The 20225-nt window shown below is 44.8% G+C and overlaps 1 protein-coding gene across 7 annotated transcripts in view; it reads left to right on the top strand.

Moving 5' to 3' along the window:
- The window catches only part of SMC1A (structural maintenance of chromosomes 1A), a 48816-nt gene extending 28872 nt beyond the window's left edge, over nt 1-19944 (top strand). Inside the window, exons 20-27 of one of the 7 annotated variants that reach the window (XR_012026063.1) lie at nt 496-652; nt 1132-1286; nt 1408-1559; nt 2700-2769; nt 3057-3167; nt 15515-15727; nt 17341-17437; nt 19734-19944. Coding sequence is in view for 5 of the 7 variants with exons in the window: in XM_072815217.1 (XP_072671318.1) it covers nt 496-652; nt 1132-1286; nt 1408-1559; nt 2700-2769; nt 3057-3167; nt 15515-15727 (858 nt within the window). In the remaining 2 variants the exon portion in view is untranslated. Of the gene's footprint in view, nt 1-495; nt 653-1131; nt 1287-1407; nt 1560-2699; nt 2770-3056; nt 3168-3606; nt 4121-8954; nt 9609-15141; nt 15472-15514; nt 15758-17340; nt 17438-19733 lie in introns of those variants that run through there. The other 6 variants (XR_012026062.1, XM_072815217.1, XM_072815219.1 and 3 more) reach the window with 6 other exon arrangements.
- The last annotated feature ends 281 nt before the right edge of the window (nt 19945-20225 follow it).

Consider the following 20225-nt stretch of genomic DNA (forward strand, 5'->3'; position numbering starts at 1 on the left):
TTGACTAAAAGTGGCAGAAAGGCACAAGCCCGGACATATATTGTAATATCCATAGACCTGAAACCAAACTCAAATGGAATTTGCTCAGATGTGGTGATCTGAGCAGAAAACGTGAGTTGCCTTATTCATTATGGCGCTGTAGGCAGAGTCCAGACCAGCCTGTGTGGGGGCCTTTAAGTCACCCTGGGATGGTGCTGGCTCATGGCCTGGGCTGAGAGCCAGAGAGGGGCACCATCAGCTGCTCCTCCTGAGAGACAGAGATTGACAGGGCCTGGGGGTAGGGCTAGAGATGAGAAAGTGGTGTCAGTCTGTAATTTCCAGGGGTGGTGGGAATGCTTACTGGAGGTGGGACCCGGTAGACAGAACCAAGCTAAGGAAGAACCTGCCTTCTGCATGGGAGCAAATGCTCAGGCCTTGCTTGGTGGAGCATCTCTTGTGGGGGTCTAGGCTCAGGGGCCTGGCCCTTCTTGATGTCGTTGGGCCTGGGGTTTACAGGATGCCCAGGCTGAGGAGGAGATCAAACAGGAGATGAATACACTGCAGCAGAAGCTGAATGAGCAGCAGAGTGTACTCCAGCGTATTGCTGCCCCTAACATGAAAGCCATGGAAAAGCTGGAAAGTGTCCGAGACAAGTTCCAGGAGACCTCAGATGGTAAGATTTTTCCCTTTTACTTGGGTCTAAGGTGAAGACAGAAGGCTGGAGTTATGAAACAAGGGATTGTTACACATCACAACACTCCTGTTTTTACATGCTTTCTTGAAACTCCCAAGAGCCCTAAAGAGTAGGGGTCAGTAATCACACCTGTTTTTTATAGAGTCGAATACTGCTGAGATTCAGAGAGGGTGAATGGCCTGCCCAAGGATGCACAGCTAGTTGTTGGTTGAGCCCAGGGTAGAATTCATGTTTCTGTGGCTCCAAGCCCAAATTTCTTCTTTTGTACTAGTGACCAGCCCAGTGGTCATGAGCAGTCATGGGGCCATTTTCCTGGGGCCCTCCCCAGATGTCCCTCTCCCTTTGGGATATTCCCTGCTCTGTGGATTGTCATTTACAGGCCATTCTTGCCAGGGTATGGTCCTCAGCCTTGGCGGAACCTGGGCACTGAGGAGTCACCTGTCTTTCCCTCGTGGCAGAGTTTGAGGCAGCCCGAAAGCGAGCCAAGAAAGCCAAGCAGGCATTCGAACAGATCAAGAAGGAGCGTTTTGACCGCTTTAATGCTTGCTTTGAATCTGTGGCCACCAACATTGATGAGATCTACAAGGCCCTATCCCGCAACAGCAGTGCCCAGGTAAGCCAGAATCCCTTACCCAGCCAATCCCCACCATCATGTTGCCCTTTCCTTTAGGCTTCCTACCCCTCTCCTCCTCTAGATCCAGACCCAGATTCTGACCTGTCTGCCTTTTCCCTAGGCATTTCTGGGCCCTGAGAACCCTGAGGAGCCCTACCTAGATGGCATCAACTACAACTGTGTGGCTCCTGGCAAACGCTTCCGGCCTATGGACAACTTGTCAGGGGGGGAGAAAACAGTGGCGGCTCTGGCCTTGCTCTTTGCCATCCACAGGTAAGGCTGCTCCTCCCAGGGCAGTTGATGGAGAGACTGAACTGAGGCTACCAGAGGCTCTGGGGTCCAAGGACATGCAGAGATCTGCAGAGGTGAAGATGTTCTGGTGGAATCTGGATTGCGTCCCTATTTCCCTACTTACTACAGCACATCTGGCCTTGGTTTCCTGGACCTGTCTTTCCCATCCATTCAGCATGCCCTCGCTGGCCCCTGCATGTCTTCAGTCCCACCACCAGGCTTTTGCTTACATGGTTGCTGGCTAATTAGTCCTTTCTGTGCAAATCTAGCTTGACCATCACCTACCATGCCTTCACATCTCATTTTCCTCCTCCTGTTCCTCTAGGAAGCTTGCTTTGACCAACTGTGGCATACCCTGACCTCCCCCTCCTGAATGCCAGTAGTACTTGAATCTGACCCCCACAACTTAATACTTGATTGATTATACAGCGTCATTCAGCAAGCATTTCTTGAGGGCTGCTTTATACCAGACTGTTGGGGGATTAGGGACACAGATGAGTCAGACATGGTCTCTGTCCTTGAGGAGCTCATGGTCTAGTGAAGGCCAGATGTGTAAACAGTGAGCTAAGTGTTATAACCGGGTGAGTGCGTGTGCTGTGGATGCACGGAGGAGGAACATCTAACCCAGTCTGAGGGAGGGTGTGGGTGGCCAGGGAAGGCTTTGAAGGACAGGTAACACTTGAGTAGGAAATGCAAAGGATGAGTAGAAGTGAGCTGAGACACTGGGGGCAGGTGGGGGGGTGGTCGTGCTAGGCAGAGGGTGCCGCATGTGCAAAGAGGCAGGGAGCCACAACAGTATGGTGCAGGTGGGTGGGATAGACCTCCAGGTAGGTTGGACAGTGTGCTCAGAGCTAGGACAGCTTTATCTCCCTAGCTGGTCTGGAAGCTCTGGAGAAAACTGTGTCTTCTCCTGGTTCTGAAGGATCCTGGAGCACAAGGTTGGATGCAGAGGAGGGTTCAATTGGTAAACTGGCCTTTAGGGGCTCAGGCAACATTAAGACCTGGGTGTTTTTAGTCTCTGAAGAAGTGGAGGGGGATGCTGGCCTGTGTGATGGGCCCTGGGGCTACCCTGCCCCACCACTGCCCCCATCGGTGTCAGCTCACCTACTGGTTCCCTCCCAGCTACAAGCCAGCCCCCTTCTTCGTCCTGGATGAGATCGATGCTGCCCTGGATAACACCAACATTGGCAAGGTGGGTGCAAGGAAAGTGGGGCCCGGGAGGGAAGCCCCTAGGTTGGGGCTGGGTTTCAGGGAGCAACTCCTGAGTGTGCTCTAGCCGTTCCTGCTGCCTGCTCTCTGTGCCCGGGAGGCTGGGCTCAGGGTCATTCATTCACGCCGTGCTAGTCAGTGGCCTCTTAGCCTCTCTTCCCCCCTACCCTCCACCCCTTACCCCACCCCTCTGACTCTGGTTCTGACTGGAAAACACAAGGGAGTGTTACGGCTTCAGCCCTGCTAAGTGCCTGGCGGCCCCTCCCACAGGTGGCAAATTACATCAAGGAGCAGTCGACTTGCAACTTCCAGGCCATCGTCATCTCTCTCAAGGAGGAGTTCTACACCAAGGCTGAGAGCCTCATTGGAGTCTACCCCGAGGTAGGGCGGGCCTGGCTCAGGAGCCAGCCCCACTCCCTGCCTGACTCCCCAGGGCAGGAAGGGAAGGCTGCAGTGGAGGGCCACGGGGGTGGGGGAGCATAGGGATTCAGGTCCTAAACAGCTATCTGGGCTTGTTGGAGCCCTGCCTTAGAGGCTTAGCCAGCCCAGCTGGGCAGGGCTATTGCGTCTGGGGACAGGTGGAAAGGCCAGGCAGAGGCAGCCAGACGGCAGAGAAAAGGAGAATGTAGAGGTAGGCAGGGAGAGAAGGCACATGGGACCGAGCACATCCTCTCACACCCAGAGAGAACCATTGCCTGGGCTTTGGGCAGGTATGTAGGGAGGAGGGTTTGAGGCCCCCCAGTCCTGGGGCGCTAGACCTCCCCCCCCCCCCAATTCTCTCCTTACAATTTCATTTTTCTTTTTCTCCCTCCTCCTTCAGCAAGGGGACTGTGTGATCAGCAAAGTCCTGACCTTCGACCTCACCAAGTACCCAGATGCCAACCCCAACCCCAATGAGCAGTAGCAGTAGTTCTGCCCTCCTGCCCTGTCTGGATCCCTAAGCTGCCCCTCTCCCAATCTCTGGATATTTGGTTCCCAGCCTTCCCCTACCTCCTGTCCCTGTTTGGTATAGTCATGGGATTTAGGCACTGCTGTCAAGCACGAAGAGGAACAGAGGTGATGTTAGGTCTGGAGCAAAAATTCCTGAGCTTCAGGGAGCATCCTGGCCTTTGGAAGGAGGTGCTGAGCTGAACTGAGCTGAACAGGGCCATCTGTCCATTCCCTACCTTCCCCTCTCCCAAACCTTCCCTCCCCTCTTCACCCATAATCATGGGTCCCTTGGGCCCTTTGCATCTTGCTTATGTGTGGGTATGTATGTGTGTATATATGTGTCTGTATGTGTGCATATGGGTGTGTTTGCAAAATAATAAAGATATTGGAGACCCATTTTAGAAGGAGCCTAGGCTGCATTTGATTCTAAGAGAGCTTAGTATGACAGCACCCCAGAGCTGGGCAAAGGTGTTCAGGACCTCATAGGAATCAGTCATATGGAATTGCCCTCATTCACTTGTGTGTTTTCATTCATTTGTGTATTCATCAGACATATATTGAGCACCCTATGTTTGTCAGGCTCTATTCTAGAAATACTGAGCTGAATCAGACATGATCTCTACTGTCCTACTCAGAAGATGCAGTGGGTTCATGATTTCCCATGGTCAGCTGAATCATATTTATAGGTACTTGGAATTTGAGAAGAGGACGATCACCTCCAGGCTTCCTGGAGAAGGGTCACATTTGAAAAAAAAAGTTGATAGGATTTAGTTGGGCACTAGGAATGGAGCCTGGGCTCTGGGGACAGACATTTGTGGGTTCTAGTCCTTTTTTTAAAAAAATCACTTAACTAGTTTGATGTTGGGCAAGTCATTTGACCTTTCTGTGCCTCAGTTTCCTCATCTGTAAAATGGGGCTAACAATATTACCTACCTCATAGGATTTAATGATGTCAAGCTCCTCACTGGGGGCCTTATCCCTGCTTGGAGCCCACTAGGTGCCGACCCCTCAGAATAAAAACTTTCACATACCTAGACCCCTGAGGGCTCTGATCCCAGTTGTTGGGGACAGAAGGAGCCTCCAGATCTGGGAAACACTAAATGCCCTGGTTATTGAAAAAGTTCCAGGGCACCAATGGTGTTTGCCTGATAAGTGAAGGGCCTAGGAAGCCTAAAGCTTCAATCATGTATGGTAACCAGGTGCCTGGGCCCCATCCTGGGTCGTGAGGAAATAGGGGAGAGGTAGCCTGGGCCACATCCCAGCTGAATGTGTGTCAGGTTCCTTCTGGGAACTGTGTCAGCTGCAGGGACTGTGCAGGGGCAGCACAGCTTGCTGCCATGAGGTCAGCCTTTGCTCGTTCACATACACTGTCAAACCATCACCTTGTCCTGATTGTATATCACATTCTTGTTTTTTAAAAGGTAAAGCCGTTCTAAACTACTCAAGTAATGCATGAATCCATTCTCTAAGACATGAGATTTATAAGTAAACTAGCCTTGTTTGGCTACCATTGCCCGGCCCCCTCTAAACTGCTGTTGTTTGTTGTACATCCATCTAGACAGTTTTAAGACTTTGACATATGAGTTCATTGAAAATATTATTGTGTATTTAATACAAATGGTATATTGAGTCATTCTGCAGTTTGCTTTCTTCGTTTAATGGTGTTCTTGAGATCTATGCATGTTGTTTGGGCTAAATGTAGATTGAATTCAGCCTTTGTAATTGCTGTATGGAGTGCCATCATATGACTGTACCACATCGTACTCATTTCTTTTGTGATAGCTAGATAAGACTGTTTTCTCTTTTTGCTATTATAAAATACTACACAGGAACATTTGTGCGTGCGTGTGCGCGCGTGCTTGTGTGTGTATGCGTGCGCGCACGTGTGCATATGAGTTTACCTAGGGTTGCTTCCTAGAAGTTGAATTGCAGAGTCATAGACTATTTATATTTTTGTTTTGAATAGATACTTCCAAATTGCCCTCCTGTACTATTTACTCAGTATTTTTTTTTAGGTTGTCTTAGGTATAACATTGTTATCTACTTCGGTTTCATCCTAAGTAGTGATATCCGTGAAACCATGGGTCTGATGTGCTAATTATGTATTTTTCTAATACATATTAAAAGGCATAACTTAAAATAAATTTGTCTGTGTTCAACCAAAGAAGTCATATACCACCAGTGGTACATGTGCTGTAGTATGGGAAATACTGGCATATCTGAAAGAGCACAATTTGGGAGTCACCCTGGTTCAAATCCTAGCTGTAGAAACTTGAGCTCATTACCTCACCTCCCTGAATCTCAGTTTCCTCACCTAGAAAGGGAGGTAATACGTGCCCTACTCTGTGGCAGTATAGGGAAGAGGAAGTTTGAAGTGATTTGGCTGGCACCTAGATCATTATAGACCTCTCAAGGTAGCAATTGCTATTCTCCCCACTTTATAGAGGAGGAAACTGAGGCCTAGGAAGGTGAAGTGACCCAGCTACCAGATAACAGTAGAATTTGAACCCAGGCCCCCAATTTGGTATTGTGCTTTCTCTACTGTGAGGGTGGTTATCAGTCTTGGCTGTGCACCAGAATCACTTGTGAAACTTTTTCCTTTTTTAAAAATCAAAGCAATATATACACTGGTTAGAAAGTAAAATAGTACAGAAGGGCTTATAATGCAAAGCAGCTGTTCCTGCTGCACCCCCACATCCAAAGGGTGTGGAGCTCCTTGCTCTGGTCCCGCCCCTGGAAATCTAATTCAGTAGGTGTGGATAATAATCTGGATAACAAATTCTTACCTCACAGGGTGGAAAGGATTAAATGAGATGCCTTGGACTAAAGCCCTGGCCTATAGGGACACAAGTGCTCCAGAGGACTTAGGTCCTGAGGATCAGAGAGGTGAGAGGCTTTGTCCTAGGTCCCAGTTGGTTCGTTGGCAGAACCTAGACTTCAACCAGGAGGGATCTCTGTGCTTGCCCAGTGCTTTCCCACTGTGCCACACTGCCTCCTGTCATTGTAATGCAACACGAGCTTAGTGAAGGCTGTGTTCAAATGAGAGCTGACACCACAGTGTGTCTGGATCCAAATAGTATCCCTAGGGCTTTTGAGAGGACACTACGTTGATTCCCTTATACCCTGGACCTAGTAGCCTTGGTCTAGGGAGTTGAAGAGTACTCCATGACCATGTTTACCTTTAACTGGGCATTTCACTGGGAATTGCTGTGTTGCCCACCAGGAACATAAACATGTGTCTAATTTTTACCCTGCCTTTGAGGAGCTCAATAGTTGGGGGAGGCAACTCATAGAACAGCTGCTAACCATACAGTATGCTAGCACTCTGCCAGGAGCATGGAAAAGGGAGGGCCAGTAGCCTATGTAGAGGTTCAGGGAAGGCATCCTCTAGTCCCAGAGATGACACCTGAGCTGATCTTGAGAGACTGGTAGGAATTACCCAGTTGAAGTGGAAGGAATTTCCAGGTAGTAGGGACATTTATGCCCAAAGACCTGGAGGTAAGAAGCAGCAAGACAGTTTAGAAATCCCGAAGTAAGATTTGATAGAGTTCAAATCTACCTCGTGGGACAGCGTGGCTCCCAAACTGGCTTTGCATCAGAACCACATGGAACATCCCAGGCCCCGGCCTCTGAAAGTTCAATTTCTGTAACTGGGGTGAGCCCTCGGGATCTTGAGTGCTTAGAAAAACTAGCACATGACTCTAGGGTACAGCCAGGTTTGGGAACTGTGGCCTGAAGGCAGCGTGGGAGCCATGGAATGGTTTTAAGTAGGGGAGACCCTGAATCGGATGCGAATTTTATAAACCTCTTTCTGGCAAGCCACTATAGAATGGATTAGGTTAAATGTGCATCCTGTATGCTGCCATGCCTGGAGTTTCCCTGTTGGCTCAATTTCTCACACTGTGTTTGCTTGTTTTTTTTCTGAATAAGCTGAAAGCACCACAGGTATGGGTCTGGGGTTATCTTGCTACTGGCATATCCCCAGCAAAAAGCACAGTGCCTGACCCCAAACAGGCACCCAATAAATAGTTTTTGCATGAGTGAATGTGTGAATGAATGCATTTGTGACAGAGAATGGAGACAGTGGGATGAGTTTGGAAACTGTTGAAAAGCCTAGGAGGCCTACTCAAGGGCAAGGGCAGTGGGAATGGATCAGAGGCAATAAAAGTGTGAGCCAGACTTGATGCCTGAGGATTACTGGATGTGGAGGGTGACTGAGGATAGAATGTGTGCCCATTAGTAGCCCAGATTCCTCCCCTATCCCAGTCATTCTCTTTCCTCATTCATCTAAGTCAGAATCTCCTTCCAGCCTCAGCCACTGGAATTCCTCCCTCAAGTTAGTTAAGCATTCTGTGTGCTGTGTGGTCCCCTCCCCCTCCACCCCCACCTCCCCACTCCCACCTTACCCCCCAGCCATTGATTCATTCATCCAGTTCAATAAATCTTGGCTAAGCACCTCCTGTATGCAGTGAGGCTCTTCCAAGCCAGGACTCTGACTCCCTCTTTCCTACCTCAAGAGATGTTTTTGAGGGCTTCCCCAGGTAAGACTTCCCATCCCTTAGACAGTAAGTAACCTAAAGCAAGATGCCCAGATGTCAGACCTGTAAGGGAACTTACAGACTTTGTCCAACCCCCCTCCTGAGGCCCTGGGAGGGGAAGGAGCTTGCCCAAGGTCCCATTACTAGAAAGTGTCAAAGCCAGAACCGGAACCTAAGTTCCCTTTCCACATCACCACTAGAGCCTTGATCTCTCCCATCACAGATCAGGACAGGCAGAGGCGGCCAGGGAGAAGGTGGGACTTAGGTCGGCCTTGAAGGTCAGTGTACTGGATAGGCCAATTACACTGCCCCCTTCTGGAAACCCTCAGCAAACCTGCCATGCCCACAGTCCCTTCCAAGGGGTTTCTTAAGCATGAGTTGCCATGCTCTGTACCATGTGACCTCACTATCCTGGCCACAAGTGGTTAGTTTGGGATAGTATCGGATTCGAAGACAGCCAATCTCTAGGCTATAGCCTATTAGGTGGACTGCTGTAAAAGTTCCACCTCATAGTGATGGCGTGTGTCAAATGGCCTCCAGGGAGGCCAGATGTGAGGCATTCAGAAGTGAACGATTTTAATTAGAACTTAGCAAGACAGAAGTGGTGGTGGATGAGGGGTGCCAGAAGCTAAACAGCAAAAGCTAGGAGAAAGCTGCAGGGACCATGAGACGTTTATATCATGAGAACATGGGGCCACAGGTAGCAGAAGCCATGAAGCAGCAAGACAACCATGGGCCAAAAGGACACAGAAGCCATGAAGCAATAGGAGCCACAATGTAGCAGGAGCCACAAGGAACAGAAACCACGAGACAAAACCATGAATACGAGATCCACGAAGCAGCAGAAGGCTTGAACAGACAAGATCACGAGCAGAAGCACTGAGACTTGTCAGAGCCACAAGGTAGCGAGGCAACAGGAATCGAAGAGGCTGCAGGAGTTATGCGGCGGGCAGAAGCTACAGCACAGAGAAGCCCTGGATTAACTGGAACCGAAGCCCCCAGAAGCCAGGAAGCTGCAGGAGCTAGGAGGCCGAGAAGCCGTGAGGCCCCTGAAGGCCAAGTGCTAGCGAGGGAGGGTAGCAGGGGGAAACATTTTTAAAAAAAGGTAGTCTAAGTAGCAGTAGGAGGAGTATAAATACATCCAGAAAGAAGTTGAGTCACCATTTTGGGAAGCACTATAGAGAAGGGAGCAACAGATGCCTGCAGCTGAGGGGGTGACAAGATAAGCCAGGCTCTAGAGCTGCTTTGGATCATGAACCATTTTCAAGTTTCTGTTCCTCCATGAGGCTGCCTGTGTAGCTGTTTTTGTCTTCCTTATTTCCCTGTGAATGCTTCAATAAATTTCCATCACTAACCTGAGTGTGTCTGTTTTTGTGATCTAAAAGAAGTTAATACTGCGGTGTGCACTGTAGATGGGTGGATAGCAGGGCAGAAGGTCATCCAGGTGGGTTTGAAACAAGACACAGGTGGGAATTCACTCATCCTTCTTCTCATGCCCTCAGTGGCACAGGTACTTCTCATTCATTTACTCCCTGGCTCCTTTTTCTCATTCATGCCCCCACTTACTGTCCATTTGTTCATCATTTTGTGCATAATTCATTCATTCACTTATTAGCTTGTGCACTCAGGCATTAATATAAGCGTTCACTCATTTGTTGGCTCCACCTTTGCACCCGATTGGTCAGAATACATGGGAGTTCCTGCATCCTGTCAGGACCAGGGCTAGGTTCTAGGGATAAGATAGAATTCCTGAATTCTAGGAATTCACGGTTTAATTGGGAACTCAAGTAGAGGAGTGCACCAAAGGCGAGAGATTATACGGCAGAGGTCTGGATGAGGCAGGGTGAGAATATAGGACTGTGCCCATGTGGGGTGGAGCAGGATGGAGGGAGTACTTGAAACCTTTATGGAGGAAGGGGCACTCGAACTGCCTCTTAAAGGAAGAGTTGGTGTTTACCATGTAGAAAGGATATAGAACATTCCAGGCAGAAGAGCTGCCTGAGCAAAGTTAACATGAAGAGTGGAAGTGCATGGATTTAGGGGTGGGCTGGGGAATGGGCCTTGTCCCGTGTGGTGGAAGAAGTGGCAGAAACCAGGCAGTGGAGCATTAACTTTGACTCCAGGGGCGATAGGAAACTGTTAGAAGGGTTTGAAGCAAGGGAGTGACAGAGTCAGACTGGTATTTTAGGATGATCACTCTGGTAGCTGGCATGAAAGATGGTTGCAGGCGTGAGATACTGACCTAAGTAACACACCTGGAGAGAGAACATCTAAGTGTCATAATTAGAGGCATGAGTGAAAACTCGAGGAGTCCCTGATGAAAGAGGAAAAAGTTCTACCAGGGGACCAAGGCAGACTTTTCAGAAGAGGACTGAGCCAAGCCTTGAAAAGTAAATAGGATTCCAACTGGTAGAGGTGAGGAGTAAGGGCTTTCCAGGCCTGGGAGACCTGAAAACAAGCCAGGAGGTAGGTGTTAATGAGGTAACTTCAAGCTAACAAAGATTGCAGTTTGATTGCAGCAGAGCTGCACCTAAGCTAAAGGCAGGAAGGGAGACTGCAAGTTTCACAAAGTTTTTTCTATAATGCTGCCTTCAGGTCTGCAGATACAAGAGAATTTGGGAGGGAGGGAGTAAGTGGTGGGCAGGAATGTCCTTTTCCTGCGTTTTTAAGATTAATTTTAAGTACATGTTCATTTTAAAATAGGATCAGTGCACACACATTATTTAGAAGGCAAATCAATAAACTTAAATCAGTACAAAAGGACATGAAAAGTTGAGTCTCAGCCCCACTCTCTACTGCTTTTCATTATTAGCAACCACTGTTCGTTATTTCTTCTGATTGTGACCTCCATATTTAAATATTGTGTTATGTGAGCATTTGTCTTTTATCAGTTTCAGACATTAACCCATTGATGTCCTGCAAATGACAAGTGAGAATTTAGGTCACGTCAAGTTCAACTCTTGTCTTTCCTGCTTCCGGTATAGTTTTGTTTCTGTGCTACTTTTCTGAATTTAAATGATACTCTTCATTTTCCATGACTTAGAGACAATATTTCTTGACCAGAATTTTGTTAGATGAGAATGTCTTTTCTTTTTCCCCCTTCCTCCGCTCTCAACCTCCCCAACTTCTGTCATCTGGTCTTTTATATTGTCAAAGTTGATAACATTTGAATCCTGTAATCATGATTATAGTTTTTGATATGCATGTTGTCTGTAGTTTGATTTGAAAAGTTGAAAAGGGATAAGCAATTGTAGAATATGACTGTAAATACTCACTGAAGAAGCCATTTAATGTACTTTTTATAATTTTTCCTTGTAGTTTTCATTTTTCCTCAAGTTTCTTTTTTTTTAAAGGTTTTATTTATTTATTCATGAGAGACACAGAGAGAGAGAGAGAGAGAGGTAGAGACACAGGCAGAGGGAGAAGCAGGCTCCATGCAGGGTGCCTGACGTGGGACTCTATCCTGGATCTCCAGGATCACGCCCTGGGCTGAAGGTGGCGCTAAACCGCTGAGCCACTTGGGCTGCCCTTTCCTCAAGTTTCTAATTCTCTTTTCATCTTTCACTGTTTTACTTTATTGTATATTCCATTTTTTTTTCTTCTCAAAATTCTCTATTAAACATTCCATCAGGCCTACTTTTTTTTTTTTCCTCCAGGAAGAAGGTCTCTTGGAGGAAAAAAAAAAAGATCTAAGAGACCTTCTTCCTGGAGCTCACTATATTCTTTCTCAAATTGGACTAGTTGCTCTTTAGGCCTGATGCAGGGCTGTCATTTCTGGACCTTCCTTCACTGCTTTCCTTGCTTAGATCCACTATTTGCTGATTCCCAGGGGTTTTGTTTTGTTTATTTTTTTCCATTGATGGTTGGAGCACATCCTCAAGTAACTTTCTCAGAAAAGTGCGTAGGAGTTAGACTTCCCAAGTCTGCACATTGAAAATGTCTAGTCCTCCTTGTACTTGACTGTAAAGGTTAAAGTTCATCATTTTCCCACTGTGAAGGAACTGTTCCACTTTCTTCTAGCATCCAATTTTGATGATACACAGTCTTGATACCAGTCTACATCTCATGGCTCTGTAGGGAACTTTCCCCACATCTTTTTTTTCCACCTTCCAGATCTCCATGATATAAATGTGAGATCTTTTGTTACCGTTTCACAGGTTCCCTAAGGTTCCGTTCACTATTTTTTCCAGTCTATTTTCTCTGTTTTCCAGATTAATTCCTATTGTTCTATCTCCCAAGTTCACAGATTCTTTACTCTGTTCTCTCCATTTTGATATTAGCCCTATCCATTGAGGTTTTTGTTTTGGTTTTTCACTTCTAAAATTTCCACTTGGTTCTTTTTATCTTCTGTTTCTTTGCTGACAGTTTCTATTTTTAATTTGTTTTAAGCCTGTTCCTAATTGTGCATTGAGGCACTTTATGATGGCTCCTTAAAAACCCTTGTCAGATAGTTTTTAACATATCGGTGTTGGAGTCTATTAAGTGTCTTTTTGTCATTCAAGTTGTGATCCTCTTGGTTCTTGGTATGATGAGTAATTTTCTGTTGAAACCTGCGCATTCTGTTTCAACTTGCCTCCTCAGACACTGTTGTTCCAGCAGTGAAAGAGGGGACATTGCCTCATTACCGCTAGGTGGGCGTGGACAGTCCAGACTATGGATAGTCATTACTCTTGGGTGGGGAGATAGGAGTTGCAGCTCCCTCCTCAACCTTCTCTGATACCACCCCAGCAGGAAGGGAGAGGGGCGACTTTTTATAGCCAGCGAGGGTAGAAGTCTAAGCTTCCCACCTGGTGTTTGCTGGTGGGACCACAGTTGTTTTCTGTGGTATTGGCTGGAGTGGAGTTATCTAATGGCCACTTCTAGCCAAGTGGAGTTATCTAATGGCCACTTCCTCCCCCCAAGTCTAGGGTATGCAAGCCAAAAAGCAAACCAAGGGAACTCACCACCATGTTGCTTCTCTGCTGCCAAGGTTTCTAGCATGTTTGCCTTCTTCTCTTCACTTCTCAGAGTCATGTTTATATACAATGCCCCAGGATCTTAAATGTACTTGAGAAGAGAAATAAGGAAAAGTACTTCACCCACCCAACCCCACTTTAAATAGTTATTTTTTAGGAATTATATTCTTGGTGTTCTGAAATTTTATAATTATGTGTTTAGGTTTGGGGATTTGTCATTCATTGTACTGGTTACTGGTTAGGTCCCTTCATTTTGAAGTTCTTTAACTCTGGGGAATTCTTTTATTTATTTAATACATTACTCCCTTCCGATTATTTGTTCTCTCTGGGAACTCCTGAATTGATCTTTTGTAGTTTTTATCTGTTCTCTCCCTCAGTCTCATTCCCCCCCTCCTCCTTGCCTAGTTTTCTCCCTCTCTTCCTTTTGGAAGAAGATTTAACTTTTATCTTTCAACTCTTCTGTTGCTTTTTTTTTCTTTCATTTTGATGATCACATTTTTAAATTTCCAAATATCCGTTCATGTGCCTTTTCCTTTCTTACAGCATCCTATCTTTGTTTATTTGATGCTCTAGTATCTTGACTCTCTGGGTACACTAAAGGGTTTTTTTTTTCTTTAAAAAAATATGTTTCCTTTGTGATTTGTTTTACCCTTTTTGCTTATTTTGGTCTCTCTTAATTTGTGGTCATTTCTCAAGTGCCTGGTAATCCATGGTTGTATACTCATATTTAGGAATGTAACAACATATCTGATTGGAAGCTCTGTGTATGGGGGGCAGCGCTAGGTGACTGGTGGCTTCCCTTTAGGATGATTGGTTGGAGAAGAACTGCCTGCTATGCTGCAGAGTCCCTGAATGCCAGAAAGCAAAGATCTTTTCTCTGAGGTTGTTTAGTTTCCTTAGTTAAGAACCCTCTGGGTTTTGCCTAATGGGTAGACACCTGGCTGCTGTGAATTACACACAAGGGGGTGGGATAATGGTTCAATATACAACCTTCCAATTAATCTCCCTGTTTTCAGCCCAACATCTCACTCCTACTTTACATCATACCTGGCATTGTTAAGACCCAAGACATTCCAGGCTTCTGCAGAGAAAGATCAATTCCTTCCTCGGTGGCATCATCATGCATACTCCAGGCTATGGCTTCCTCCACCATGCTTCATCAGTTACCATTTGTCCATTACTTTCTGTCTTCCAGAAATGTGTTAAAATCTCTCTTGCTGATGGACCTGCTCTCATTCTCTTCATCACTGTGTTTTTATACCTTTTTTTAAATTCCTTTACTGTCATTTTAGCAAGGTCTCAGGTGGGAGTGGAGATAAACACATGGTAAGTCTGCCATCTTGAGCTGGAAATCTAGTCGATAATGGTTTGTTATTAATTTTTCTGGTAATTATCTTAATATCTCTAAGTAATATGCAGATTTTTCTATTTATCAACTTAATTATCACTTTTAGACATTATCTGTTGACTTCCTGCTATTTAAATCATCCAACTACCCTCCTCCCATGCCCCCAATATAACTCTACTATTAATTATATATCCTCTATTCCTTACCTTTGTACCTTTCAATAACAGATTTACATTCCTTTCAGTATCTCAACTTGTCATTTTTATTTTTACTTCGATTAATAAGATTAATAACATTTACATTCTGGTCTATAACCATAATTAAGTCATCCATACTTAGCTGGCAGGTCATTCTAAAAGTTTAAAGTCAATAAAGTGTTTTTGTTATTATAATTATGTAAATGTTGTTCCCTGAAGCTCCAATTAGTGTACTAGGATTACGTTTCTTTTCTTACACAGTATTTTTTTTCCTGGAGTTTCTAATTGCCTTTCTTTTTTCCTTGCATTGTCTGACTATCTCCTTCTTAAGTTGTTCCAAATTCTCAAAGGAAAGTATAAAATCATTTGAATCCCCTTTTTTCCCAGATACCTTCCTCCTGGAGCCCTCCGTCTTCCTGCTCCAATTTGGACTGATTGCTCTGTAGGCCTGCAGCACAACTGTCATCCTGGGACGTCCCTTCATTACTCTTCTGGGCTGGACCCAATCTTTCCCGGACCCCATATCTTCCTCTTTCTTAGTTTACTCCTTTGTAGTGGACTTTGTGGTTGTTTTCCAACATCCATTCCTCTCCTCTCCCGTTGTATAACAACTATACAATTCGAGTGGGATTGACTCCACTGCCAGCTCTAGGTATAGGCCTTTATTGGTATAAGCCAATCTGAGTGTCATGCCCCTTGCCACAGTGATGATTGGTTCTGGCATGATCCAGTCACACTGAAGCTTAGAACTTTTGTTCAGTTTTTGAGGGAAGAGGTGGCCTGTCTTCCCTTGGATATGAACAAAGAAGCATGTGGCCTGTTTGCTGCTGTTAGCCATCTTGTGAACATGCAGAAGGCCTACCTGAGGATGGAGCTGACAAATGGAGAAGGCAAAAGAATCACAGAGAAATGGAACCATATTCCTGATCATACCATGCCTGAAGTCTGCCCTGCCTTCGGACTTCTCAGTTAAGTGAGCCAATAAATTACATTTATTATTTAAGCCGGCTTGAGTTGACTTTTATATTACTTGTACCTGAAAGCATTCTTAAACTTTTTGCTGTCTCCTTTTACAGAGGGAATGTGAGTGTATTTTTGGTTATATAAGGTGGAATTATATAGGTGGAAAGCATTTTTGTGGAGTAACTTTGAAAAGGGTGTATGTAGATGTTTGACAATCAAAAGAGTAAACTCGGTGGCTACCTACTATCTAAATCCTCATCCTGTTAGGGAGATTCCCCCCTCCTATGAGTCTTGGTTGGAGGCAGGGCTCCACTTCCTACTGTGGAAACTGAAGGAGGTCAGAAACCTCCTTTCCCTGCCCACCAGGGGTTGAATATTCTGTTCATGGCCTTGAATCTAGAGTCAGGTCAACAGTATAAGGGAGAGAGGAATATACAAAGTTAATGTATGAATGATAGATTAGGAGAATATATTTGCAATGTGTAAGACTGGCAAAAGATGGATAACTAGAAAAAGAAGATAGTAAACCCAATAGGAAAATAGGCAAATGATGTGAAAAATAACTAACAGAAGGATAACCTTGAATTTGTACAAGGGAAAACTTGAATATATTAAGATAGTTTCAACTTTGCTAATAATTAGAAAAGAAAAAATTAAAATAACAAATTGCTATAAGAATGGCAACATGCAGAAAGTCAGTATTATCAAATACTGATGAGGATGTGCAGAAAAGGAAGTTCATGGGTGGGAGCATGAGCTGATCCAGGTATTCCAGAGATTAATTTGGCAGTACCTCCTGAAGTTCAGTGTGTGTAGGCCCTACAACATAGCAATTGCACTCCTAAATATATATTCTGGAGAAATATATTCCTGGGAAATTCTCACATAGGTCCTTAAGGAAATATAGTTGAGGTTGTTTGTTATAGTGTTGTTTGTGTTAAGTGAAGAATTGGGAGCAATCTAAATGTCCATCACCATGGGACCAGATAAGCAAACTATGGTATATTTATAGGATGGGAAATAGAAAACAGTAAAAAGAAATGAGCTAAATTTACTATAGCCACACAGATAGGTCTTGAAAGCCTGGTGTTGTGTGAAAAGGTAAAAACGGAATGAGATTTCCAGCATAACACCATTTATGTAATTGTAAAACAACACTATTTTCATGGATATGCATATATCTAAATAAACATATGGAAGATGAATTGGAAGTGTATATACATGAAATACCCTCGAGTAGCTCACTGAGGTGGGCAGTCAAATGGGAGTGGGGATGGGAACCGGAAGGGAAAAATTATAGTACAATGAAATAAAGCAAAAGAGGGGTCTTCAGTGAACTGGGGAAAATAATGTGCCATGGATTGAAGAGCATGAGTAAGACCATGCGGACGTTGACCACAAATGAATGATAGCAGACAGGAGGATGGCTGGAGGTCATCCAGAGTGGTGGTTGGTGGTAGGATGACATCCAGGGGTTGCAGCATTGGGGATAGCAGGACCAGTAGCGGCATTATATCTTGGCTGTTCCCATGGTGTGGCCTTATCTGTAGCTTCTCCTACCCACATCTCCAGGCTTCTGTGAACTACATGATAATCTTGTAATAAGTCCCTTTTCTGCTTAAGTTAACTAGAGTCAGTTTCTGTTACTGGCATCCAGAATCCTGACTGAGACATCACGCATTTCATTGGAGAACATCCTCAAGTAACTTCCTTAAGAAAGGTAAATAAAATTCGGGGTCTTTGCATGTCCGAAAATGTAGCATTATTTTATCTTCATGTTTGCATGATCATTTGGCTTTAGAATTCTATGTTCAAAAGATCTTTCCTGGGCAGCCCGGGTGGCTCAGCAGTTTAGCACCGCCTTCAGCCAAGGGTGTGATCCTGAAGACCCGGGATCGAGTCCCACGTCAGGTTCCCTGCATGGAGCCTGCTTCTCCCTCTGCCTGTGTCTCTGCCTCTCTCTCTCTCTCTCTCTCTCTCTGTCTTTCATGAATAAATAAATAAAAATCTTAAAGAGAAAGATCTTCTGAATTTTGAAGGTATTGCATTTAGCGTGTAGTGTTGCTGATTAGAAGTAGTGTGCTAATATTCTCATTCCTTCCTTGGTGACCTGTTTTCCTCACCTCTGGAAGCTTACTGTTTTTCTCATTCATGTGTTTTGAAATATCAGAATGATGAGCTCAGGACTGTTTTTTCCCCATCTGTTTTCTGGGCACTTGATAGTTGGATTCTTCCAATCTGAAGACTCATGGTCCTCTCTGAGAAATCACACTGTTTTATTTCTTTGTTAATTTTCTCTCCTTTATTTTCTCTGTTCTCTCATCCTGGACCTCTTATTGATTGGGTGTGAGATCTCCTAGATTATTGTCTTTGTCTTTTTACTTTCTCTCATATTCTCCATGTATTTGTTTTTTTATTCTGTAGTCCGAGACATTTTCTTGAGTTTATCTTCTATTGTACTTGTTTTATTTTGGCAGTCATTTTAAATTCCTAACTCTTTTAGTCTCCAAAGGTGCCTTTTTCATGGCATCCTTTTCTTTAATGGATGCAGTGTCTTCTGTGTATGTGTGTGTAATAGAGCTTTACAGGAGTCTTGGGGATAACATGATAATTACCAAGCCAGGAAGGAAAATTGTAAATGGATGTCGGATATTACCTCTCCAAGAAAATGCCACCACTCATGCCCCTCTGAATGGGGCTGTGTATTGGCAGTCCCTCTCCTTAGCCCCCAGGACTGAAACCATGTGTGGGCAAGGTGATCATCCAACAACTGGATGGTTTTGGGCCATGTGCTCAGATCTCCAGCTTTTACCTTGACACCAGAGAAAGGAGGTCATTGTTCTTTTCCCCACTCCCAGGCCTACATGAGGCAATCACGATACTTGGCAGCACATTTCACAGAGTGGATTTTTTTTAACATTATATAATATATATATTGGAAATGACAATCCTGTCTAGTTCCCTTGTGCAATCTTCCTTCAACAGGAGTCAACAGCAATCGAACCTGGCATATCTCTTGATGTGGTTCAAACTGAGTATCTTCTGTGAGCAAAGGCCTGGGCAAAAATGTGCACACACATCTCTCAGGAACAAATAATTTTCAGGGGCAGTCCAGCCCAAACCCATGTTTGGGATAAAAAACGAACTCAATGGAAGCATAATGCTGTAAAGTACACCCAAATTATGTCACTGTTCAAAACATTGAATATTTTAATCAGAGTGGATAACAGTTGCTGAATGCTTACTTTATACCTGGCCCTTGAATTATCTTCATTTCATGGAGAAGGAAAGTGAGGCTCCCAGTTGTCACTTGCCCAGAGTCACAGAGCTAATAAATGGCAGACAGGAAATTGCACCAGGACTGTCTAACCACAGTCAACCCATGTAAGTGTTACAAGTGCTGTACTGGTTTCCATAAGTCACATTAGAGTTAATGGTGATAGCACAATTCTCTCTAAGATCAGGGTTGGACACCTGTGATACCTTTGTCTAAGTAACAGACTTATTCTGGTAAGTTTGCTTCCAAGGTGAATTGATGTCCTTTCCTCTAGAGACAGAAAACTGCTACCAGCTTTTATTTTGTTTTTAATGTTTTTCTTTCAGAGAAACCATAACACTTCTAAATTTTAATTTTTCATCAAAGTAACACTCGCATATGCTTTAAAAAAATACGGTTGTGCTGAAGAGCTCATAAGAGAACCCAGCCATACCCTGTCCCCTCCTGCTGCCAGTCCCTGCTTCGTAGAGGCAACTACATGAAGGATTTTACCAGTCTTGGGCTGTTTCTTCTGGCATTCACCACCCCCAACCCCCTTCCCCTTTGTCATCTCCCATTCAGAGGCTGAAGAGCCACTTTTTTAAGCTTCCTTGCAGCTAGAGATGGTTATGTGTGCCAGTTATGGCCAGGAGAGGTTTGCTGGGGAGGGGGTGGGGGGACCTTCTGAAAAGGCTTTTGCTTTCAGAGACTCGCATAACTAACACTGTCCCTTCCCTTCTTTTCTCTGCCTTGACTATAGCCGTGCTGCCTGGAGCTGTGACAGCAATCTTGTGACAGTGAGGGGATGAACATGAGGGTGAAGACACAACACATGAAGGCAGACAAAGTTAGAGCCTGGTTCCCTGATGGCATCATTGAGCAGCTGAACCCATGCCACACTGATGTTAATAATAAATGAACTTCCTGAAAAATAAATAAATGAACGAATAAATAAAGCTAGATATGTTTAAGCCACTGTCGGTTTGGTTTTGTGTTGCTTGTAGCTGAAAGGATTTTTAACTGAAGGATCACTATGTTTCTATAGAATACATTGATACTACTATTTCTTTTTTTAATTGAAGTAGAGTAGACCTACAATATTATATCACACTATTTCTTTAACTTAGCAATTCGAGACATGATCTCTTGAGATCTCCTTAGAGTAGAAGAGGATTTTAATCCCCCTCCTCACACATACATCCCTATATCCCTCCCTTCACTCTTCCAGTATGTTTATATCCCAATTTCTGGT

Source organism: Canis lupus, chromosome X (genome assembly GCF_048164855.1).
Source record: "Canis lupus baileyi chromosome X, mCanLup2.hap1, whole genome shotgun sequence".
NCBI lineage: Eukaryota > Metazoa > Chordata > Mammalia > Carnivora > Canidae > Canis > Canis lupus.